The 24,429-nt window shown below is 35.2% G+C and overlaps 8 protein-coding genes across 8 annotated transcripts; 4 read left to right on the top strand and 4 right to left on the bottom strand.

Moving 5' to 3' along the window:
* Positions 1 to 20: 20 nt before the first annotated feature.
* On the bottom strand, positions 21 to 3,072 carry L201_000908 (uncharacterized protein; the record flags this gene model as incomplete). Its single annotated transcript, XM_066216703.1, has 8 exons — positions 21 to 280; positions 353 to 443; positions 525 to 685; positions 780 to 1,181; positions 1,255 to 2,322; positions 2,401 to 2,439; positions 2,539 to 2,858; positions 2,996 to 3,072. The coding sequence occupies 8 exons, from the start codon at positions 3,070 to 3,072 to the stop codon at positions 21 to 23; spliced, it is 2,418 nt and encodes an 805-aa protein (XP_066072800.1).
* Positions 3,073 to 3,737: 665 nt separating this feature from the next.
* On the top strand, positions 3,738 to 4,673 carry L201_000907 (uncharacterized protein; the record flags this gene model as incomplete). Its single annotated transcript, XM_066216702.1, has 4 exons — positions 3,738 to 3,765; positions 3,849 to 4,046; positions 4,135 to 4,217; positions 4,329 to 4,673. The coding sequence occupies 4 exons, from the start codon at positions 3,738 to 3,740 to the stop codon at positions 4,671 to 4,673; spliced, it is 654 nt and encodes a 217-aa protein (XP_066072799.1).
* A 294-nt stretch (positions 4,674 to 4,967) lies between these two features.
* L201_000906 (glutamate 5-kinase) lies at positions 4,968 to 7,487 on the bottom strand (the record flags this gene model as incomplete). Its single annotated transcript, XM_066216701.1, has 10 exons — positions 4,968 to 5,037; positions 5,147 to 5,845; positions 5,961 to 6,201; positions 6,272 to 6,351; positions 6,448 to 6,542; positions 6,614 to 6,709; positions 6,818 to 6,928; positions 7,020 to 7,210; positions 7,341 to 7,386; positions 7,482 to 7,487. The coding sequence occupies 10 exons, from the start codon at positions 7,485 to 7,487 to the stop codon at positions 4,968 to 4,970; spliced, it is 1,635 nt and encodes a 544-aa protein (XP_066072798.1).
* A 3,848-nt stretch (positions 7,488 to 11,335) lies between these two features.
* On the top strand, positions 11,336 to 12,697 carry L201_000905 (uncharacterized protein; the record flags this gene model as incomplete). The annotated part of the gene is made up of 7 exons (XM_066216700.1): positions 11,336 to 11,570; positions 11,682 to 11,850; positions 11,946 to 12,008; positions 12,075 to 12,111; positions 12,197 to 12,305; positions 12,400 to 12,473; positions 12,578 to 12,697. 7 exons carry the CDS (start codon positions 11,336 to 11,338, stop codon positions 12,695 to 12,697), a joined length of 807 nt encoding a protein of 268 aa, XP_066072797.1.
* Positions 12,698 to 13,536: 839 nt separating this feature from the next.
* On the bottom strand, positions 13,537 to 15,026 carry L201_000904 (uncharacterized protein; the record flags this gene model as incomplete). Its single annotated transcript, XM_066216699.1, has 8 exons — positions 13,537 to 13,608; positions 13,697 to 13,975; positions 14,067 to 14,148; positions 14,219 to 14,332; positions 14,393 to 14,608; positions 14,681 to 14,689; positions 14,777 to 14,791; positions 14,863 to 15,026. The coding sequence occupies 8 exons, from the start codon at positions 15,024 to 15,026 to the stop codon at positions 13,537 to 13,539; spliced, it is 951 nt and encodes a 316-aa protein (XP_066072796.1).
* A 536-nt stretch (positions 15,027 to 15,562) lies between these two features.
* On the top strand, positions 15,563 to 18,893 carry L201_000903 (uncharacterized protein; the record flags this gene model as incomplete). Its single annotated transcript, XM_066216698.1, has 11 exons — positions 15,563 to 15,979; positions 16,092 to 16,222; positions 16,318 to 16,515; positions 16,601 to 16,768; positions 16,845 to 17,175; positions 17,290 to 17,426; positions 17,496 to 17,571; positions 17,659 to 17,922; positions 17,992 to 18,084; positions 18,156 to 18,224; positions 18,318 to 18,893. The coding sequence occupies 11 exons, from the start codon at positions 15,563 to 15,565 to the stop codon at positions 18,891 to 18,893; spliced, it is 2,460 nt and encodes an 819-aa protein (XP_066072795.1).
* A 367-nt stretch (positions 18,894 to 19,260) lies between these two features.
* Positions 19,261 to 20,837, top strand: L201_000902 (uncharacterized protein; the record flags this gene model as incomplete). The annotated part of the gene is made up of 5 exons (XM_066216697.1): positions 19,261 to 19,632; positions 19,834 to 20,083; positions 20,177 to 20,465; positions 20,596 to 20,721; positions 20,801 to 20,837. The coding sequence occupies 5 exons, from the start codon at positions 19,261 to 19,263 to the stop codon at positions 20,835 to 20,837; spliced, it is 1,074 nt and encodes a 357-aa protein (XP_066072794.1).
* A 651-nt stretch (positions 20,838 to 21,488) lies between these two features.
* L201_000901 (uncharacterized protein) lies at positions 21,489 to 24,325 on the bottom strand (the record flags this gene model as incomplete). Its single annotated transcript, XM_066216696.1, has 12 exons — positions 21,489 to 21,521; positions 21,581 to 21,738; positions 21,855 to 22,235; positions 22,324 to 22,405; positions 22,461 to 22,587; positions 22,660 to 22,748; positions 22,820 to 22,966; positions 23,163 to 23,261; positions 23,352 to 23,425; positions 23,546 to 23,651; positions 23,733 to 23,787; positions 24,300 to 24,325. The coding sequence occupies 12 exons, from the start codon at positions 24,323 to 24,325 to the stop codon at positions 21,489 to 21,491; spliced, it is 1,377 nt and encodes a 458-aa protein (XP_066072793.1).
* Between the last annotated feature and the right edge of the window lie 104 nt (positions 24,326 to 24,429).

Below are 24,429 nucleotides of genomic sequence, written 5' to 3'. Positions count from 1 at the left end.
CAGTAAATATAATTGATAATTTAGTAATCATCATCATCATTATCACTTTCTTCTCTAACTTGTTGCAATTTTTTCTTCTTTGTCGTTAAAGAAGATGATGATGTATTATTCGAATCTGTCAACTTGTTTCCCTTTTTACCATTTTCAACTACCGAAGAAGATCTTGCTTGACTTTGTACATCATCCGTTTCCTCCTCTCCCGCTCTTATTTTTCTGGCTTGTGCAAAGAATAATTTCACTTCTTTATCTTCTGAGATGTTTTCGATACAATAATCGTTACCTGATGTATCATTAACAGAATTTGTCAGTAATGATTCTGAGCAAGTAGAATAGGTTTCTTCTCGAAACTCACCTCTAGGTACCAGGAATTGTCCACCCGGTGCCATTACAAAACTCGTTCGATAGATCGTTACCTGTACAGCACCTTGAATAACGTAAAAGACCTAATATGATGCAAAATTAGCTACTCTTCCTCCAGTGACAGTATGAACTAATATTTCTTTGGCTAAAACAGATTGGCTCACATATGCATTATCTTTACTTGGTTTGGTTGCTTTTTTACTTCCGATAGGGATAAATACTACACCAGCAGCCATAAAATCACCTTCACCAAAGACTTTTTGGTAATCGAAAGATTGATTTTCCATATTAGGTGGATTCAGTAATGCTTTAGGACAAGCGATTTCTGTTGTCGTACGAGACCAGAAGTTAGCTAATCAAGATTTATTCTCAGATGCAAGATTGGACATGCCACATGAAGAAAAACTAAAGTAACTCACTTCTATGTGATTCGAAACCGTCGGGATAAGTTTTAACCAAACCTGTAGGCTCAGTACCAGCATCCCAACCATCTTCAGTATGTACTATGGAACCTTGAGCACCATTCTCAATATCATCATCATCATCTTGTGAATCATAATCATTTCTATTTCTTCTTTTCTTTGGCTGTTGAACGACTGATGAACTCCGTTGTCTGGATCTACTTTTCTTATAACGTTGACTTAGAGGTTGTGCAGGTTGTTCAGGTATAGTAATAACTTCTTTTATAACTGGACATTTTGGTCCTCTTGCATATTCGAATTTTTCTCCTCTCCAGTATTCTAATGGTGCGAAATGTTGTCGATTAGATCGTCTTACTGTGAAATTACCGGTATACTGATTTTCATCTTCATATCCATCACCTATATGTATGTCCTTTATCAGTCAGCTTTGTCCTTTCCGCTTTGATTGAATTAGTAGAAATGCTTCACTTACCAACACCTATCTGTGAAACCCTTGTTCTTTTGGGTACAGGAGCCACACTACCTTGTCTAGGGTTCCTTGTTCTTGGTACATTATTCTCATCCCTTCGATTCTGTTTTACAGGTCTTTTCTTAGTAGCAGGTTTATGTCTCCTTTCTGGTCGTGCAGGTCGATCTGCTTCTTCTTCTTCCTCTTCATTTTCTTCAGCTATAGCATCTTCTTCTAATCCTACATCATCCTCAACTTCGTCATTTTCGTCTCCATGATCACCGTTTGCCATATCATCGACTAAAGCACTTATGTCATTGTTGTTATCTTCTTCTTGTATATCATCATCATGGTTTCCTATCGATACATCTTGTACAGAAGCATCAAATCCACTTGGACCATCGTTATCATATGCGGGACCATTATCAGCTTCATTGTCGCTTATACTTGCTTCTCTTATCGAATCACCATTTCTGGTTGCATTCGATTTTCTAGATGCAGCAGATTTCATAGATTTCCTTCTCGTATTTTCCATCGTTATATCCCCTTCAATCTCATCATCATTATCATCTTGTAATCTAGTTTGATCCGCATCATCAATCGATAATTCTTGTTCTATAGGAGCTTCTTCCTCCAAATCAAGTGTACGATCGGGACGTTCACTTTGTCTACTATTCTTCTTTTGTTGAGCAGTCGTTTTCTTCGTTGTAGGAGAGGTTGATAATCTAGAAGATCTCCTTGGTGATGCAGAAGTGGACACACGGGTAGATTTTCTGGCAGTGTTTCTCAATGGACTTGAGTTTATAGAACGATCATTCGAATCATTGAGATTACGACTTAAACTAAGATCCGGTGAGCCATTGTTTTGTTGAAAAGGCGAACTTGCATTTTCATCCGTTATATCACTGACTCTTCCGCCTCTTGTCGATCTACCGGGCGTGGTATGCGAATATGCTGATAAAGTAGATTTTCGAGGGGATCTTGCAGCTGATGTAGTTGCTCTTGGAGAAGGTAGTGAATCATATGTTTTATTTATAGCTGGTGAAGAAGCCGATACTCTTGATCGTGAAGGAAGGGTTACTGATGGTGGATCTGGGAAAATACGACATGCTGAATCAGAAATCTGAATATTCGAAACAAGGTGATTTCAGGATGCATATTTCAACTTACTATTGCCCGCGAAGAAACTTTGTCCAGGAGTCGCTGGCCCTATTTATGATACATCATAATGACGAAAAATCAGTAAATGCAACATGTATACTTGTAGAAGGTCAAAAAGGAATAAAAAAAAACATTGTTTGTACTAACTTAAATCATCTTCATCTTCTAATAAATCATCATCAATATGTTCTTCTTCTTCATCATTATCACCTATATCAATATCACTTAATCTTGATTTTGATCTTCTTATTGTACCTAAAGATGTTATACCAGTTTCACCTGTCATTGGAGTTTGTGCTAATGTATATTCACTTCTATTTCCAGGTGTCTGTGGATTATACATTGATTGAAATGTTCTATTGGCACCATCATAATTCGTTCCTGTAGGTGATTTAAAAAATGCTTCTGGATCTTCAAATCCATCTGCTAATCTTTCTACATTCCTTGGCATTGGTGCATTTGTGTACCTACAAGACGATAAAATCAGCATGTAACGTATATAACGCTCAACGCACAAGAACTTTGCGAGCGAGGATGTGAAGACGTCTATCGGATTGACCATTTGACTGACGACCAATCTTTTTTGGATAATCATTCAACTTACGTTCCAACATTTTTAGGATCAGCATTATAGGCTGTATGCTTATCTTCTGCTCTCCTTCTTCTACCTGGTGTCGACATCGTGACAGCCTGTCAACTTGACGAGATGCTGATGCAGGATTAGTTATCAATAATTTCTGGACAAGGTCACAAGGTCGAGGCTGGGTGACAAGGGAGATCGGATGAGGCTTGAGAGTTTCTTGAACTATGTTATCGTATTGAATTTATCGCTGTTTTTGATATTCTAAGTTGTAATTATCCACCTATTAGAATTGTTATTTGATCATGAAATGAAAGAGGATGTTACGATGATAGCGAATACCAAAGGTGATGAAGCAATGGTAAATACAAGAGTGATGAAGTGATAATAATGTTTAGTAGTGTATTATCCTTAGTTTGTCATGTTTGTCATGTTTGTCATGTTTATTGATTTTGTTTTATGCTGCGTGCTTGATTTTACAGTACAAGTGCAATTCCAGAAATTACCAGAAACGGTAATCATTTGTAGCTCGGTCTGTGATCCAGGAACGTGATATCCATACGCGATACACGCGTACGCTAATCTCTTCCTCTAGTTACGCATCTATCTACTATGTATGGTGAGCGGATCCTATATCCGTAATTCAAGATGGAGCTCTTAAATGTCGTCAGTATAAAACTGAACAATTCATTCGATATATCATTACTTTTTTATTCTTTCTCCTCCCAAAAATATATCAAGGAAATCAAAAAACTAATCAATCAAAATGACTCCTACATTAACAGGTTCCGCTAGTACGTTATCACTAAGTTCATCATATTTTGATATACAATGAATACTTAATACTGATCAAATCCTTCATTTAAATTCTGAACAGCCAATGATAGAGTAAGAAGAGTTAGATCAGCAGCAGCTTTAGCTGGTGTTGAAATCAATTTCAATTCTATTGACATGTCAAAACCTGAAGAATGGAAAAATGAAGATTTTTTATCAAAAAATCCATTTGGTTTTTTACCTATTTTAGAATTAGAAAATGGTACTATTTTAAGGGAATCTGCTGCTATTGCTGAATATCGTGAGTTTTTTTGTTTTTTGTAGACTATCTATCTATATCAATGTAATAAACTCACTTAAAACTGTCTCTTATTTGTTACCTTTTATAGTCGCCGATGGTACTTCATTAATACCTTCTGATAAAAATCAAAGAGCTTTGGTTCATCAATGGGGATCAACAGCTGATCAAGAGGTGAGTTGAGTTGTTTTTTTCTATACTTTTTGATATGATAAGATAAGATAACAATAATAACAAAAATAAACAAATATATTGATTTATTATTTTGATTATTGGTGATTATAGTTACAAATTCCAGCTTCATTAGCAAATAGACAACTTAAAGGTTTATATCCATACAATAAACCAAATTTTGATGGTATAATCAAAAAAATTAATGAAAGATTATCAATTTTAGATAATATTTTAATTAATAAAACTTGGTTAATTGGTGAAAGAATTACTTTAGCTGATATTTTAATTGGTTCATCATTATCATTTGTTTTTTCAACTGTAATTGATTCAAAAGATAGAGTTAAAATTCCAAACGTTATTAGATATTATGAAACTTTTGTAAATCATCCTAAATTATTAGATATTTATAATCCAATCAATTTAATTGATGTCGTTAAACCACCATCAAAGAAATAAGGGCTATCAAATTAAATCCTGATCAGAATAACTTTCAAGGGGTAGAAAGTAAAACTATGAATTATTATAGCTGTTGATAGATTGAAGAAAAATATTTGAATAGAATATGCATACATGTTTGATGAATGACTGGTCGAGTCATGATAGTAAGCTATGTCACAATAGTGAAGCAGCTGCTCAATTGAAAATCATCACTCTTGAATACTATCTACAAGTGTTGAAAATGCTGATTACAAATTATGATCCAGCTTATGTCGTTCTGGTCCAAAGTTTTTATATGTGCGTTTGGGCGTATCACAAGAACGTTATTGAGTCTACCACATGTTCAGATTCTGAATATCCAAGTATGTTTTCTATATGCGCACTGTATGGTATAATTAGTTAGCATTATGAACATTTCCACTATTCCTCGTCATCTTGAAATGGTGAGATCAGAGCAGTAGAAAAAAGCAGACACTATATCTAACACTAACCTTTTCATTCCCTTTATTCTATCAATTTCAGAACTATTATATTGTGTTAAACCTTTTCCAATTTCGATTTCTTCCCATAATAATTGTTCTTCCTCATTTTCTTGATTATTACTTTTAGTAGTAGTACTAATCTGTTGTTGTAAATTAACTTTATTTAATCTTTCTGCTATAGCATTTATAGCAGGTGATTGTGGAGTAGATTTCGATAATGGATCTAAAGATTGTATTGATGATGATAATGATAATATAGGATCAATTTGTGGTGTTTCAGGTTGATTTTGATTTTGATATTGATTTTGTTCAGATGTTATGTGTTTCAAATTCGGTGAGATCAATGATGATGAAGTTGGATTAATTTGTTGTTGTTGTTGTTGTTGTTGTTGTGGTGAAAATGGAGATTGTGTTTCCGAGGTAGACGTGAATAACGATCTTGGTGATGGTTTAGTTGGACTTGGTGGGATATTTTCATCAATTGAATTTCTCGACATAAGGTTGTTATTAACAACAGTATGATCCCTCTTTTTACGTCTAACTATAATTTTAACTGCTTGATGTGAAGCAAATGGACCTTCAACTTTTATAACTCCAGCAGGTAATAATCTACCACCTGATTCTTTTCTTTGTATAGCTCTATATGCACCTTCATCAATTGTTATGATTCCTGCTGAATGTAAACCATGTGCAATCCACCATTTTCGACTAGATAGATATATTGTATATTATATATTGCTCAAAATCAGTACATATAAACAAAACAGATGTTTGATCATGATCGTTTATGGGTTGTTACAGTGCGGAAAAAACGGTGACTTACTCTTTCAAAGCTCTTTCCCTTCTTAAAAATCTCGTACATAAAGGTCCTTCTTCTAAATGTGGAGTTTCTGATATATCTCTACTTGGTCCAGCACCTTTTTCAATTACACCAAATATATCTTTAACATTAGCTGAATGCATAATTACAGTTGTAGTTCCTGCTGCAGTAGCTAATTCTGCTGCTATAAGTTTAGTTGACATTCCTCCTGTACCAAGTGATGTTCCAAGCGTTGCAGTTGATACTATTAGAGTATCATCATGAGCTTATATCATATTATATTATCTATAATCATAACTTAACAACAAACTCACCTTCCTGTTTGACCTTTTCGATATCTCTAACTATTCTAACAGGTTTAGCATCAGGATTGTTTCTTGGGTTGTCGGTATATCTGGTAAAATCGCAGTAAAGTAAGCTTTGGTAGGTAGGCGATAATCCAAACATCGAACACCAGACACCAACAATTAACATCAAAAGGTCAACTTACAGGCATTCTACATCTGTCAATAAGAATAGGTAATCTGCATGTACGATTGCTGAAGAAATAGCTGATAAAGTATCATTATCACCGAATTTAATTTCCTATAAGTATGTTTTGATATTTTATCAGCTAATGTTAACCGATATAATGGATCATTAGGAAATTAGCTCACTGTGACTGATACCGTATCATTCTCATTAACTATAGGAATAACACCCATTTGAAGTAATTCCGAAAAAGTGTTCTGGGCATTCAAATACCTTGTTCTCTAGAGATTATTTCAGACACAAGAATGTACAGCATGTATATGATCAGCATATTTTTATTATAGCAGGAAACTTCATATGAAAATGTACACGTTATTAATTGAACTTACATCTGAAATATCCATTCTTGTTAATAAGATTTGAGCTATAGGTTGATCCAATTGAGAAAATAAATTATCCCATAAAGCTATTAATCTACCTTGACCTATAGCTGCCAAAGCCTTAAAAAAATAGAGAGAATATACAATTAGCTCTTCTCCTTCAATCAAAAAATAATCTGATAATTTATAATTGAAAGCGTTGAAAATTTACCTGCTTTTGACTTAATCCTTTACCTCTACCTCTTAAATTCATTCTCCTTAAACCTACACCAATAGCACCCGAAGAACATAATACAACTCTATGACCTAATGATCTAAGTTGAACAACAGTTTCAACAATTGATGAAAGTAATTGTAAATGTGGTAAGAAAGGATATTCAGTTGAAACAATTGACGAAGTACCTTTTTTTTGGAGTTAATTGAAACAGTTTAGCTCTTGTTAAATCATTAGACATTATTTGCGAATAAGACTGAGTAAGTGTGGGGAAAAAAAAAGAGGGGGAGATGAATGAAGATGAGATAATTAACTAACCAAGTTTGATCACTATCGTCAATGGTGTTGTAGCTTTTGCCTTTGACTATTTGAACGACCTCGTTTTTGTCAGTCGAACAACTTTTATAATACATCCATTCAAGTCCGGACCTGCATCCGAATGGTTGAAAATCAACATACCGTCATTTTCGTATATGCACTTTAGTCCAAGTACAGTTAATCTTTAATCTTGATGATAATTGTTCTGCTAACGTCTATATTTCTTGTGTTTTTCAAAACAAGTATAATGCATTGATCATAATATCATTTGCAGTATTATATATTGCACAGATATTCAACCGCAAAGAGCCGAATGTCATATCTTGACGAGTCGGAAATATAACTAGCTATTTATATTATCGTAGATAAAGACATGTGTCATATTATATCGTGACATCACCGATTTTGTACATTTCTTAACTACCGTCAATAACGAATACCGTGTAGAATCGATCAGATCAAAGAACTCTCCCATATTCCTATTCCATGGCCTTTTCGAGATTGGAAGCGTTGTAGCATGAGCGTGATTATTGGTGCTCCGTTAGTTTAAGGTGGATAAAATCCGAGATCTACATGCATATACCGGATAAATTCAATCTATCAATCTATGAAATATACCTAGTTTGGTATTTTTACCCTCCAAGCAGACATTGGTAATGCTAAAATTATATCAATGGTATCATCAGCTTAATGAATTGGTATAGTAGGATAACAGGAAGCAAAGGATTGGAACCCAACTTACCAGATAATCTTTTGACAGTAGGTAAAACGAATGAAACCAATATAATTGCTCCAAGGGAAACACAAACCATACTCATAATATAATATCCATCTCTAATTACTAAACATTCACCTCCAACAGCTGAACATGCATGTTTACCAGTTTCTGATACACATTCATTTATGGATGTCATTGATTTTTCAAATGTTGTAGGTACAGAACATGTAGCTATCGTTAATAAATCCACTGAACGTAGTATTAGTGGTTTAGGCCATGTTCCACCTAAATTAGATACTGTGTTGAGTAGCTATGATATACATAAAATTATTAGCGATTGTATCTTTCCAAGTAAGACCACACAACTTACAGTCATATACGTTCCACCAATCAGAGGATCAGCAATCTGAGTATGGAATGCGCAAATACCAACGAATTGTACAGTACTACGAGAAACGAGTTATTAATTCAGCTAAGTGATGGGTACTAGCACGAAATGAACAAACGACTCACCTCGTTAAAGAAGATAAAAGAGTAGTTAGAATGACCAAACCGAAATAACCATTACCAATTTCACCACCTTTTGGAAAACCTTTTACAACTAAAGTAGCTATGGTGGCCATAGCTAATCTAGCCCAAAAAGCATATAACCAAGGTTTCAATACATTTGAACCTGATCCTTGTTCTTTGGTTGTTAATGGATGTCTATGCGCTGTATCTGTATTGGAAGATGTTGGTCTTGACCATTTGGCAGCTAACCAACCTACAGCCATTTGAGCAGGGAAATCCAATAAAACAGCAATAGCTAAATCTTCTTTAGATAATCCTTTTTCTAATAACTTTAATCCAGTAACCGAATCATTCACCATAAATCCTATCTTACATACTAAGTGAACACAAAGGAATGACTGGATATCTATCAATGGCAAAGAGGTCAGTGAGTTGGCTTTTATAAACGAGAATCTAGCTAGCGGAAAACTGACTTACTCTTCAATTTTAGAATACTCCACATGATCTTGTATACTTTCTTTACATCCATATCTGGATCATCCTCAGCAGGTGGATCTTCGGTTTTGTAATAAGCCAGCAATACGGTCACTGAGACGAAAATTACTGCCCAGAATCGTAGATATCCGCCTAGTGATACTAGAGGGTAATCAAGAGGGGTTGAGCGGAAGTATTTGTTACTAGAGTCCATCCGATCAGCTACTTCACAGATCATGCCGCACATGGCACATGATGGCTGTACTCACCTGAAATCTACACTGTTAAACGCCAAGAAGACCGTAAAACTCAATGCATTTCCTATCCCTATTCCAATCGTTTGAGCGGTCGATGCATATGATAGGTTAGGTTGAGAAAGAAGTGTAAGTGCCCAGCCTAAGGGAAAGGATAAGGATCAGCTAAATGGTAATGGTCCTTGACGTCCACGAGATAGCTTACCATCCACAGCGATATCTATGATCAAAATGCTCTATTAGCTATATCACTTGCACTCTACGTACCACAAAGAGATAGCTTACCCTGTGTTGCAGCAGCTAGTATCAAACTACCGAAAACAGCCGTTATCAATTTGATATTTATCGTTTCCTACAAACGTTATTAGCTCACTATATTCAGCTTGTCGTAATCCTATTTTTCCTCCGAAAAGCAGTCACGGATGCATATTGAGCATTGAGAGATTAAAAGAGACTCTACTTACAGCATTCAACCATCCTTCAATTTTACCACCAATGATCCACATTCCTAAACCAACTATACCTTGTACAGGTACGATCCAAGTTTTCCTTCTACCCCATTTTTTTATAAACCAAGCATCAACTATAGGTGACCATAATAATTTTAATGAATATGGCCATGAAGCTAAAGCGAAAATAGCTAATTGTGAATAAGATAAATGTGATTTTAATAAAAATGGTAATGTTCCAAATGTTAATCCTAATGGTATTCCTTGTAACCTAAATCATTTCAAAACACGGTCAGCTAAACTAACCTTTCCAAATTAACAAAGCTGGTATTGATAATAATGATAATATTAATAATAAAGCTTACAAATCTACCCCCCGGAAAAAACGAAAATTATCAGTATTTGTCAGCTATTTGAAATAAGCTTGATTGAGAGATATATAGCTTACAGAGTAAAACCAATAATGCAAAAGCTTTTTGATCTGTTGGACTAGTTAATCCACCGCTATCTTCCTCAATTTCATCATTACTTAATAAATTAACTTTTTCAAATCTATTTTCATCATATCTTTCTTTACCTTTCCCACTTTTCCTTCTTCTAGGAGTTGTAGGATTAGTGGTGTTATCTTCATTTATTATTGAATCATTTGAAACTTCTCTTCTCATTAATAAACCTTTTTCTTCTAATTCATTTAAATCTTCTATATTTCTACCTCTTAAACTATTATTCTCTCTATGTAACATTTTTTCTAAATCTTCTACTTCTAAATCAGAAGGTGGTGTCGTACCTATTGAATTTGAATTTGTCGTTGTTGTTGTTGACGTTGAAGAAGAAGATTCAATAGATGAATTTTCTACTTTATTATGTGTAACTGATCTTGTTATTCGTTTACTTATCGTCGTTGATGAAGAAGAAATTGAAGATGTCTTGGCAGTTGTATTATTGTCGATATTATTCTTACTTGATGATAGAGAAGATCTCGTATTTCGTTTAGGTGGCATTTGGAGTGACTGATTGATAACAGATGACTACAATTTTCTTTTCTCTGGTGTGTCGTAGGGAGTAAACGTCTCTTTCGTTATGTGATTTGCGATAGAATTCAATTAGTACGTGTTTTGGCTAATGTAGAATTGAAGAATAAAAAAAGAACAAGAAAGGAGTACTTTGATGACCCCACCCCGTTCATATGCTGAATAATGTAGCAACAACAAATTCAATTAGTTCAATTATTTACTTTATTATTCCAAAAAAAAACACTCGCTAGTACTCGACGACGTGTTTCTCGGTCAGCGGCGAATGCCACTAACTGACACGTCACTATCTAGTACTGACCAACTCTCGCACGGTCCTCTTTTATTTCTTATCTCGTGTAGTTCACGTGGGTGTTGTAAGAAGTGAAATTATATATCTTATATTATGAGAGATGAGCGTTATCATTACGCGCTAAAGGGCTACAGCACCGATACCACTGCGTAGAGACCATCTTTCAGCTTGAACGTTTCTCAAGTGACTGTTGCTGTTACTGTTCAACTTGTCTTTTCTATTACTTCATCGCTAACACGGCTCAAACCATCAATCAAATATCCCAAAATGTCAGTTCCAATGCCAACAACCAATGTCTACTCCTACCCAACAGGAGTTAAACCATTTTCAGAAAGAAAATATCCAAAAACTATTTGTATGTTTGATGTAGATGGTACATTATCTTTAGCAAGACAACAAGCAAAACCTGAAATGTTTGCTACATTAAAAGCATTAAGAGAAAATTGTGTAATTGCTTTTGTTGGTGGTTCAGATTTAAATAAGATTTTAGAACAAGTTAAGAGTGAGTAGGTTGTGATTGAATCTACCAAGTTAATTTGGATATCGACAAAAACTATTGTCTTTGATATCGTTAAATCACTTGCTCACAATTTTACCTCTTTACATTGAGCAGGTCTCGATCTTTTCGATTTCGGTTTCGCAGAAAATGGTTTAGTAGCTTATAAACTCGAACAACCACTTGCTGCTGCAAGTTTCATTAAACATGTTGGTGAAGAAGAATATAAAAAAATGGTTAATTGGATTTTAAGATATTTAAGTGAAGTTGATATTCCAATTAAAAGGTGAGCTGGATAATATATGACAAATATCCACTTCAGTTTGTTGAGATACTTATGAGGGTTTCCATGACTGATCATGATTTTATTTATTCTGATAGAGGTACTTTCATTGAATACCGAAACGGTATGATCAACGTTTCTCCTGTAGGAAGAAATGCTTCGTAAGTATAATTCATCCGGTCTGCTGTTTGTCCGGTTTCCAAGCTTACCTTTTTTCATCTACTCAGTATTCAAGAAAGAATTGATTTCGAGAAATACGATAAAGTCAGTTAAAATATATGGTGCTAAGTTCCCCTTTGTGAATTCATTAGCTGACAGTTTATATATTGTTCTCTGTATGACTTTTCAGGAACACCATATTAGAGCTGATATGGTAGTTAGAATGGAACAAGAATTTATTCATTTAGGTTTAACTTTTGCTATTGGTGGTCAAATCAGTTTCGATATTTTCCCTCAAGGTGAGTTTTAATGATTGATTGATTGATTAATGATAGGAAAAGTTTAAGAAGCAATTAAGGATTATAATAAACTGATACATTCGAAAATATATAGGTTGGGATAAAACTTATTCACTAAAACATATTGAATCTGAAGGTTTTGATACTATTCATTTCTTTGGTGATAAAGTGAGTCAATTGTTTTAACCACAGTACATATATAACCTCTTATCCATCCAACGATGATAAGATAATCGTACAATATCGCTAATTCCTCCATAACTAAAAAATAGACTTTTAAAGGTGGTAATGATTATGAAATTTTCTCTGATCCAAAAGTAACTGGACATACAGTAACTTCACCTGAAGATACAATGAGACAATTAGATGAATTATTCTTGACTGCTCCTTAAGGTTCATTTATCAGCTTTAGTATGATCATACATAGTACGTCGGCGAGAATAACGGGTAATAACATTAGATATAAGGATTCATTTGGGAAAAAAGTAGAAAAATAAAAAATTGAAACCGTATAACCTACTTGTTCTCTTTATCATACATAAAAAGGAAGAATTATTAATAAATCATAATCTTGAAGGAAAATGTCTAATTTTGGGCAAGTAGATTTAATTAGTTCAATACATATAAATACATACATGTATACATATTTCAAAATGAGCATTTAACAATAGCATGTTATCATACGTCTTCACTTGCGAATCGACAAGTTCGATTTGAGGCGCACATAGTGAATGATCCGATACATGAAGTGGGGAGATGTGATTCCTCCATGACACTAATCGAGCTATTAAGGTTGATAACAAGTGAGAATGAGAACAAATTTCTCGTCAGGCGAAATGAGGATTCCTAAAACAAATTTGAGATTCATTTCATTATATCTATGCATTATATTGGGTATTCGTAATTTAAGATAGGTTAAATATTAAGGATTTTGATTTTTCATGTAAATGGTATATTTATGGAATTATATAAACAGTTTGTTTATTCTATTATTCTTTTTTGTCAATTTATAGCTTCTTTCCCTATTTACAGATCTTCAATCGCCCATGTCATGCTAGCCTTTTTACTCTTCCTCTGTTCCTCCTCGCGTTTTCTCTCCAGTGTCCAGAAAAGAATAAATCATATTTTCTCCTAAAACCTTTGCAGATTCAATTTCCTCAAGTCGCTCCATTAAAAGTAAATGTGATTTGATATGATAGTCATTCTCGGCACTTCTCCAATAATTGCTGTTCTACAATTGTCTAGCTCTTAAAGCAGCTTCTCTTCTGGCAGTTTGTCTTTCAGCTAAATCAACACCGACGAGCTGTATGCAAAACATATTATGAAAATTAGCTAATATAGTTAATCGTAATCAAAAAAGAGACAAAAGCGGAAACAAGGGGGGAACATACAATCTTTGAAGCTTTCCAAAATTGAACAACATTAATAATTTGTTTACCTGTACAAACAGGTAAAGTTAAAATACCAATAACTTGTGGCCAAGTCAAATTTCTTAAATAATAAACTAATCCACTAAAAAAATTTGGATTTTTTAAAATTAAATTATATTCTGTTGATAATAAGAAATTTGGAATTGGGAAAGAAGATGTTATAGGTGATTTCCAAAATGCGTTTAAATATAAACAAACAAAGAAAACTTCATTGGCAAAACAGAAAAAGAATAATGTTCGCTAAAAAAAAACCAAAAACAAATACCAACGGATATGTATGTTAGCTTAGTAGATATACGTATGTAAACGGACAATTGATGAAGATACTAACAGAATCGTTATAGTAGTACCATAAAATTCTAGATACATCTGAAGTAACTGTTTTATGACTTGATGAACCTGTGACCAATGATCTAAACACGACGAGGACTGTTTAGCTGACCAAAGTTACACTCAGAGCAAGTGAAGAAGATAATAACTCACGAATACATGTGGATGTAATGAGAAGAGAAATCAAGTGTGATCAAAAACATGAAAAGTAAAGACCAATTTGGGTAAACTGAAGTTAAGAAAGTTAATAAACATGCTGTAGCACATCTAGAAGATATTATCAATAATCAGTTAATGGTCTTTTGCTCTAAATTTCAGATAACTGACCTATCAGTTACCATATCTAAAACAGCACCGAATTTACTTGTTTGACCTAAAGCTCTAGCTGCCATACCATCAAAAGCATCCAACATACAACTAACAAAATATAATGTTGTACACCATTTTGGATGATATGGCATGAATACCAATGATGCAGCTGCTGTTAATACTCTGACATAACCAATTAAGTTTGGTACGAATAAGAAGACATTTTCATCGATTCTGTAGCATTACGAGCAAACAGGAAAGTTAGAATAACTAATGGATCGTTTCAACCTAACCAATTGAACTCACGTTGTAGTTCTATTTGTATGAATAGTCATAATGAGATACGGAGACAGCAAATTAGCAAAGGTCAACAGCGGAGTTTGATGTCATTATTCTACTTACGCAAGATCTACAGCACTGGCGATTGATGAATAAACAGATTAGGTTAGAGGTTCTGCGTGACAATTGATCATTACCCTCCAACTCACTATTTAGGATCCCAAACTTCTTCTCTTTCTCTTGTTCTACTACCTTCTCTTGGTCTTTGTTTGATCTCACCAATTAAACCAGTTTCTATAGCTGTTGAAGTAGATGTAGATTTAGGTGTTTCAGGTGATGGAGTTGATTGTTTTGATCTTGTTGTAGGTGCCATGGTGAATTGATCGGGAGAATTAAGTTGTATTGTGGTTTCTGGTTACCTGCAATTGTTGTATCCAGTATTAAATAGAAAGGACGAGATAAACACAAACTGAAATATCCAAGTTAATAAGTACCACAGTTCTTACTTGTCTATATCGTCTGATCAGTCAATGTTGATGCTCCAGTTGTTGATGACAAGGCTGAGTATTAAAAAAAGGTTAGAGATGATAAAGGCTGTTGGTGTTTAAATTACGTGGTTCTCTTTCAGGTGAGGATGCGGTGCCCTTCGGCGTACATTAGATATAAACCTATCGTTTAAATAGGTTACTCAATTAAATAATCATCATTCAATCACCCCGGTTAGACCGTTCGGCTTCGGTAGTTGTTACTATAGTTGTTGACAAGTAATTCACTGATCACGTCCAACCTGTAAATGACAGCATGGGCACATATACATTGTTGATTTAGGGGTAATATCTATCCATTGACCCAAGTCCATGGCTCGATCAGGCAACCCATAGATGGAGAATAGAAGACCTTAGCATCAGGATGTCAGTAACTTCATCACCACCTATAGGCTCGCCCTCTCGATCAATGTCAATGTCATCATCGACACCTACACCTATACCAACAAGTAGGAATAATCCAATTTCGTTAAGGATATATAAGACTATAGGAACTACATTTGATGATAAATCATCCAGAGAAGCTTTAGAATTAGCTTCATCTTTCTATTCGTCTGCTTCATCTAGCTCTTTAGATAAAGGTAAAGGTAAAGCTCTTGGACAACAAAATGATAATGACAACAACGAAGAAGAACAAGAAGAAGAAGGATTGCCTAAAAGAAGAACATTAAAAGGTCAAAGTAGTGCATCAACAGCGAGAAAATGGTTAAAGAAAGATATTGAAGGTACTTTAGCAAGTGGAAGTCAGAAATTCTTAGAAGCTTTCGGTGAAGTGGATCAGGTAAATTCCTTTTTGTAGAATTGGTGAACAAGGGCTACAGAATCAATTTGAATTATAATGGTTTAATGGTGTAATAGCTGATATCTTGTCAATTTGATCTCTCTTTTTATAGAAACTACAGGTATTGAGAGAACATATGAGAGAAATGCAAGTACGTTGTGATCAAGTACAAAATGAATTAGATCAAGCGAATAGTGGTACGAAATATCTATTGGAAAGAGCAGATGGTTTACGTTCACAAAGGTAGGTTAAATATTTGATTCCCTTTCCTCCCATCATTGATCAAATCAAACCCAATTTTTGTGAGGTATCTGACGTACTTTACTTGGAGCATCTAGAGCATCAGCACAATTGAGATCATCTTTGATAAGTTTATTCTTATCAAAATTTACTTTATCCGAATCCGAATTAGCAGCTTTAGGTTCAAGAGAAGTTTCAGTGGGTCAAACGTTATTTGATGCGTTAGATAGAGTAGAAAAAATAAGAAAAGATTGTCAAGTTTTATTAGGTGGTGAAGAAGGTAAAATGCAAGCTGGGTGAGTAATTTCAACGAATTCTCAATTACACTCATTATTTATAAATTATTGAAGCTAATTTAGATTGGTGTTTTATACACCATAGTCTTGATATCATGAGAGCTACTTCTGATCAAATGGAATCTGGTTATAAGAAGATACATCGTTGGTGTCAATTTGAATTTAGACAATATACACGAGAGACTCAGCTGGAAGTTTCACCAATTATGAGAGAAGGTATAAGGCGATTAAGGGAAAGACCACCTTTATTAAAGTGAGTAAAGACTTCATGGCGTCATTTTCCCCATGAGACCAAGCTAAATCGATCTTTTGCTGGCTACTCAATACAGAGACGCACTGCAAGGATTGACATCAACAAGATCATCATCAATCTTACAATCATTCCTTGATGCTTTGACAAGAGGTGGGCCAAATGGATTACCCAGACCAATAGAGTTACATGCACATGATCCAACAAGATATGTAGGTGATATGTTAGCTTGGGTTCATCAAGCTACCGCAAGTGAACATGAGTTTTTAGATGGCTTATTCGGTGTGAAAGAAAAGAAAAGAATGGTCGGTGCAGAAAGAGATTTTTCAGTTGGACAAGAAGGTCAGGAGGAATTGATGGTTGCTGAAGCTATGGATAAACATCTAGAAGGTTTAGGTAGACCATTGAAAGTATGTATTAGTTTCTTTCGTCCGAATTCCTTTCTCTATATCCAGACCCGTTCAAGCATTATCATTGGTCTTCGACTTTTCCTGATTGTAGCTGATTCAACTCCCTTCCTTTAGCTACGTATACAGCAAACAATCAAATCTCAAGAAGGTATCATAATGGCTTACAAAATTGCTAATCTCTTACAATTCTACCTGATCACTATGAAAAAGACAATTGGTGAAGAAGCTTTGCTATGCAAGACTTTGCAAGAGTGAGTGATTTGTCAGATAAATTAACATATGATATATCCACAGGTCAGCTTACATAGCAAGGATTACAGGATACATGATCAAGCTTATATTGCATTCTTCGAAAATCTTGATGCTCAAGGTCGAAGTTTATTACGATTCTTACATGTAAGTGCCGTCCTTGGTATTACGGAATGTATAATTTCCAATTGCTGATAAGTTCTCCTTTACCCTGTTCGTACATCTCATCAATAGCCTCCAGACGCAACACTTTCCCCACCATTGGCATTACGCGATTTTTCACTTATTCTACGAGAACTGTTATCAGTATATTCAACTTCTTTAGTCGATCCATCTGAACGAGAATCGGATGAAGATTTGGCTAAATTATTAGATAAATCAATTGACCCTTGTGTGGAAATGTGTGAAAGAATGGCAGAAATGAGAAAATCTACTGTCACTGCTGGAGGTGATTGGGAGAAAGATTTGTTCATGGTCAATTGTTTAGGTTATTTGCAGGTGAATGGGAATTTTCATATCTCACACGTGAAGATTGTATACAGCACTGACGTTGACTTATAATTATAGCATACACTCGAAGTATATGACTTCACTTCTAGACGGGTAGCTATGCTAGAAGAGAAAATCAAAGATCACGTCGAAAGTATGACATTTGAGCATGTAAGTTAACTCATATTGAGCCGTCATTCGAAGTGTACGATTTAAGCTGAACAATTGGTCTATTGCTGTAGCATGGTAAGTTACTGGAACAATGTGGTTTGGCACCTATTATGCGAACCATACGAACAAGACCTGCAGACGTGAGTTTGAGTACAGTCTTCATTATGACGAACCTTCTTCATCATTTTATTGGAGTTGCCTTTGCTAACATTTACCAACGAAATCATGTGTAGACTCCACTATCTCGATTACCTACAACATCACCAAAAAACATAACTTTAGCTTTAACAACATTTTCAAATTGGTTAATTACAATAGATCCATCAAATTCAAATAGATTATCATTATTAACATCGCCAAAATTAGCTGAATTAATACATCGTAAAGCATTAAAAAAAATAAATGATGCATATAGTGAAGTTTATGATTCAATTTTAGATTCTAAAAAAGGTGGATATGAATTTGGTGAAACTATGTTAAGAAGAGATAAAGATGAAGTTGGAGTTGCTTTAGGTGTAAATGATGATGATTCAGATTTAGATTTAGATTTAGATTATCAAGATAGTGATGAAAATGAGGATGAGGATCATTACTATAACCAACAACGACGAGAACAGGAAGACACCGTCAAACCAGATCTATCAATTACGACTACGCCAAACGGAGAGAATCTCAATGGATCAGATCCAAATCCAGAAATCATAAATGAAAATGGTAAAGTGATGAGAAGAGATAGTGGTGTTGGATTAGGATTGAATTTGCGTAGTGGAGAGGAAGAAGCTGTTGATGGGATAAATATCGCTAATTAGGGTTGTAGTTTGCATTCTATATTTCAGCTCAAACCAATCACCTGGCATCATGAGTGCAGGAATGATCATTACTATCTTTGTGTTATATGCATATTATTCTATATAGACTATTGCTTTCGTCTGTCAGAATGGAATGAAAGGGATGCGTGAAATTATTATACGGATTATGATGCCACATTTTTTGAATCAATTACGTAACCCACTCGCCACCGAACCCCTAATAATCAACGCTATCTCGAAGAGGCATATGAAATGGGTCTCTCTTTGATTTGTTTTCGCATCTATTCTTTCTGATATTGCTTTCAAATACAATATTTTGAACGATTCGAAATTCATATATCTCATAGAACAGCTACCTTTCTACAAGATGCCACCACGTAGATCAAGAGAAGTGAAATCAGCTGCACCATCACCATCACCTGCACCTTCAGGTGGAAGGGGAACAAGAGCAACAAGAAGTAAATCAAGTAAAGCACCTTCGGATATATCTTTACCTGAGAGTGCGACCGAGAGTGATGTCAATGAAGACGGAAGTATGGAAGATGAAATTCAGGATAGTACAGAAGCTGAGACAGATGGTGATGGACAAGACGGAGTAGATGATTCAGAAGTAATAACGACGACGGCAGAAATTGAAAATAATGGTGAAATTGCAACTGAGAATGAAAGTGAAAGTGAAAATAAGAAATTAACAATGCAGGAGAGAGTGGACAAGATGAAAGAATTGAGGATGAGAATGGTAAGTTGATATGGGTTTCAAGGATTGTATTATAACATTTCATCGTGAGAGAGGGGTGGTTCCAGTACAAGCAATATGATATGATAGTTATAATCATAATTTTTAATATTATTTTCAATCATTATCACGTCGTGTACAATACAATACAATACATTCAAATTGACCCTTAAATCTTTTTATATATCCTTGACCATTTAATAGAATCAATCAAGTCAACAAAATCGTAAAGATTTAATAGCAGATCATCAAAAATCTAAAGTATCAGCTAAAGAATTAATTAGATTAGAAAAACAGAAAAATTTAGCTAAAGCTTTAAGAATTAAATTAAATGCTGAAGAAACTGGTGAAGATTTAGAAAGGAGAAAAAATTGGGAATATTCAATTGAAGATAATGAAAGGTGGGAGAAAAAATTGGAAGAACAAAAAATTAAACAGGATACACATTTTCATAGTAAGTTTTCAACAAGTTATATAAATTGATCTCAAACTTCATTCTTTTCAATAAAATATTCAATACAACACTGACAAAATCAATCAATTATAGATGAAGAAGATGATGCGCATAAAAGATATAATAGAAATATACGTTCAACAAAAGTTGATTTATTAGCTTATGAAAGACAAAAAGAAGCTGCATTAGGTTTAGCCCCTGGTACTTTAGTGCCTGTTGGAGGAGGTTCCTCTAGTAATGCTATAGCAGGATCATCAAAATCAGGTTCAAGTGCTTTAACAGCATCAGAAGATTTCTATAGAGGTTCAGATACTTTATCTTATGGTGATCATAAACCTTCAGAAGATGCTTTAGATAGAGTAGCAGATAAAATTAATAAAGAGTATGTGTATCTCTTCATAACTTATCATCATTCCTTATCAGTTAATCATACTCACTCAATCAAGTCAAAAAAAAAACATCGTATAATGAATTGATATACTAATTATTAATATATCCTCTTCCTCATTCAGTATCGGTAAATACGGTAAAAGGAAAAACAAGAAAGATGATGAAGATGATGAAGTTACATATATCAATGAAAGGAATAAAGTATTCAATAAGAAAGTTGCAAGATACTTTGATAAATACACTAAAGAGTGAGTCTCATCGTATAACATCCTTTCCATTCAGAGAAGACACATTGACTAATGTATAACGTACGATGTACAATCCCAGAATTCGAGCAAATTTCGAGAGAGGTACAGCTTTATAGACGAAGAATCAGCCAATCAACCCGAAGCCGCCTTTCCGGCCCGCTCAAAAGAGCTCAACTCTCTGATGGATTTACTCCATATCTTAATATTAGACCATTTACGCCTTTACACTATAGCTGTTACTGTCATTGCTTTCTTTGTACCAATTTATTCAATATAGAAAAATATCCGGTCCTCATGGAGTATGTACATCACCCGGTTCCATGTTTGGAACGCTTTCGAGCATGTAAATCAATATATACAGTGTCTCTTATCACTATAAATGAAGCTGGCAACCTTCATCATTCACAATGCTAGCAATATTGCAGTTACTACGTGGATCGTCAATATATGTATGGAATTCATTAAAACCTATAATCCACGAAAATGACATAAGAAATGTAATAGGTTGAAACGGGGTGAGACCGTCTCTTGATGAAATTGATCGTAATGAATTGTATGAATTGATAGCGAAATTGAACTTTGTAATGATATGAACCAAACCTGTATCGTTACTCCCCTTGAAATTCAAAAGCTTAGCACAAAGAAACCGGGCTCTAACCTGCAACCTTGTCCGAAGTCTCATTTACTCGCTATTATGTAGAAACACTAAGCATACTAGGGACCGTTGCTTGCTCCATATATAGGCCTATGTATATGCTTTAAAGACCCTAATATCGTTCACCTTGATTCATGTAATATCCCTAATGCAAATGAACGTCAGACTGGCTTCAGCCGGACAATGAAAGACTTCGCTACTCACGTTTGGATCCATGCCCCTGCCTTGTTGGGCTTGTGCTTGAGCCTGAGCCTGTGCCTGAGCTTGCGCTTGCGCTTGTGCATGAGCCATCTGCATTTGTTGAGCATGAGCAGCTTGGGCTTGAGCTTGAGCTTGGTGCATTTGAGCAGCTGTAGCTGGGTCTGCGATGTAAAGATATTCGATATTAGCTATCGACGAACTTGGTACAACACACACGAGAAATGCAGAGACGTTGTTGAAGTTCAAAGGGAGACATGAGAGGAGGATATAAACACACCATAATAACCTTGTCTAGCAGCTTGTTCAGCCAACATGGCATTATACTGGGTCTGTTGTTGCTGTTGCTGTTGTTGAGCTACTTGCTGTTGTTGCTGTTGAGCAGCTAATATCTGAGCATTTTGTTGTTGTTGAGCTTGTGCTTGTGCTTGAGCAGCAGCAGCTTGCTGTTGTTGTTGAGCTTGTACAGCTGCAGAAGCTTGTGATGCTCTAGCTGCTACTCTAGGTGGTAAAGCTAAAGATGCAGCCGAAGACTGGACGGTTGCAGGTAAAGTTGGTGGTGCGATTGGCCCAGAAGTGAAATATGGATGTGCCATAGCTTGATGTGCATCATATCGGCGTGAAGGTTCGAATTGAAGCAGATGTTCAAGGAGGTTTAGAGCTAAAGTTTGGTGTGAAGATGATATCAATTCTGGTCACGTTGGTTACTGGCGCAGAGTGGGTCCTGTGAAAAGGGACTTTTGACTTACCGTCTCTAGGGGCTCGTGGTACAATAGCATGGAAAGGTTGTTTAGGATGTTTTGCGAGTGGAGATTTGATTTGGATTTCGGGCTGTACAATTCTGTAAGCTAACTTGGTGATATCACAAGGGTCCTACAAAGCTTACAGAATTGAGTTTGATTTGAGCGATTGTAGCATCACTTGGTGTACCAACAATCTTCATGATTTGGACTAATTGATCTGCGTTATCTCTTCCTCTAAATAGTGGATAACCAGTGATCATTTCGGCGAAGCTGTAACGTACAATATACATCAGTATTATTCCGACATTCACTGACTATTCAAACTGTGTACTCGATACTCACATACAACCAACAGACCAAATATCGATACTTGTACTGTACGTTCTTGATCCTAATAAGACATCTGGAGCTCTGTACCAAAGTGTTACAACCTATTTCAAATCCGAATGATCAGTTGTCATCCACGCCGATATTCGAGCGACGATTGTTTCATTTAACACACCTCATTACTGAAAGTATTGACTGGTACACCAAAAGCTCTAGCTAAACCGAAATCACCAATTTTCAATTCACCACGTCTGTTAATCAACAAATTTTGAGGTTTCAAATCACGATGTAAAACCCTATTGTCGTGACAGAAAGCGATACCCTGTGATTGTTGATAATGCGTGTTAGCTATTTTTGCTTTTGGACATCTGATTTTGATATTGCATTTCCGATTATTGTTTCTGGAAAGATTCTCTTCAACTTCTCCAAGAGATTATCATCAAGATATCTTTCTCGAGTTTCCTTCATCATCCACAGTCCTGTTTTCAGTAGGAAGAGATCGTACGATAATCACTCACGTTTAGCAATTGATGAGTGAAATTCTTGACTGTATTCAAGTCTAATGCACCTCTATCCCCATGCGTATCCATATATTTCTTGAGATCTTGTTCACAGAACTATTGACGTGTAGTCAGTTTGAACATCAGCGTATAGCTCATACTTATGTCAGGATTCGAAAGATATATCAGATAGCATTTTCCACTCACCTCGAAAATCAACACTAATTTAGACTCAGTGTGAATAACATCGTGTAATCGAACAATATTAACATGTTTGAGTTCTGACAGGGTAGGGTATGGTTCGATTAGTATGCAATTCTTTCATATGTAATCCCGATCCGATTTTCACTGAAATCTGGTATATTATACATGGAGGTGAAAGCTCGGAATGGCTGACTCACCTTTCATCAAACTAATTTCTCTGATAGCTGTACTTGGTGTACCTTCCTCAGCATCTAAATGAATCTCTTTTAAAGCTACAACTTCTGATGTAGTTCTCGATCGACCCTATGAGCGTGTTAACGATCGATTAGTAGTTGTTGCTTTGTTTCTCTCAAACTAACAGATCAGAAGGCTCATTTTACTCACCTTGTAAACGGTAGCATAGGTACCTTCACCTAATTTTTCTAGTTGAACGTAATTCCTGATTAGGGTCAAGTACGTTGAATCAGTCTTTCATAGTTTGCACATTTTTAATGACTTATGGAGCACGACCTATACACTTACATGATGTGTTCCCTGTTATATCTCTGCTTGAAGATCTATCAAAGTACTTGTCCCGAATGAATCAACAAGATTGACAGGACGAAGAGATTGAAGTCGTGATGTGGAGTTTGTAAAGTTACTTTGCTTTCAAGTTCACACGCGTCTGCAGAGGTGATCAGGGTCGATGACCGTTGGAATATGATGATTTGGTGGATATATGATCTTCGAGAGTGGTACGAGGTCAATCACAAACAATGTTTAGAAAAGCACAATCAAATGAGATGAAAGATTATTATGGGATTATTGATGAGCTGTATGAAGGTTTAATCTTAGTTGAAGTTTGGAATGGCAAGTTAAGTCTTTCAGATTAACCGGGGCGCGGCTTACAATGAAGGAAAACCCTTAAAGCTTAATTTATCAATCTTACTACTTTACCATAAAAAGAATCACTTTATATGGCAGGTTGGATAGGTCATTTTGGAATACACAAATAGTCACTCAAGATAGGGATCTGGTATGTATGTTACTGTAGGAGTAGATTGTGGTTACGCTGTTGAATATGGAACTTATGTATTTAATA

The sequence above is a fragment of the Kwoniella dendrophila genome, chromosome 1 (assembly GCF_036810415.1).
Source record: "Kwoniella dendrophila CBS 6074 chromosome 1, complete sequence".
Classification (NCBI taxonomy): domain Eukaryota; kingdom Fungi; phylum Basidiomycota; class Tremellomycetes; order Tremellales; family Cryptococcaceae; genus Kwoniella; species Kwoniella dendrophila.
Note: the sequence above shows the minus strand (reverse complement) of the source record. Positions and strands in the feature narration are given on the sequence as shown.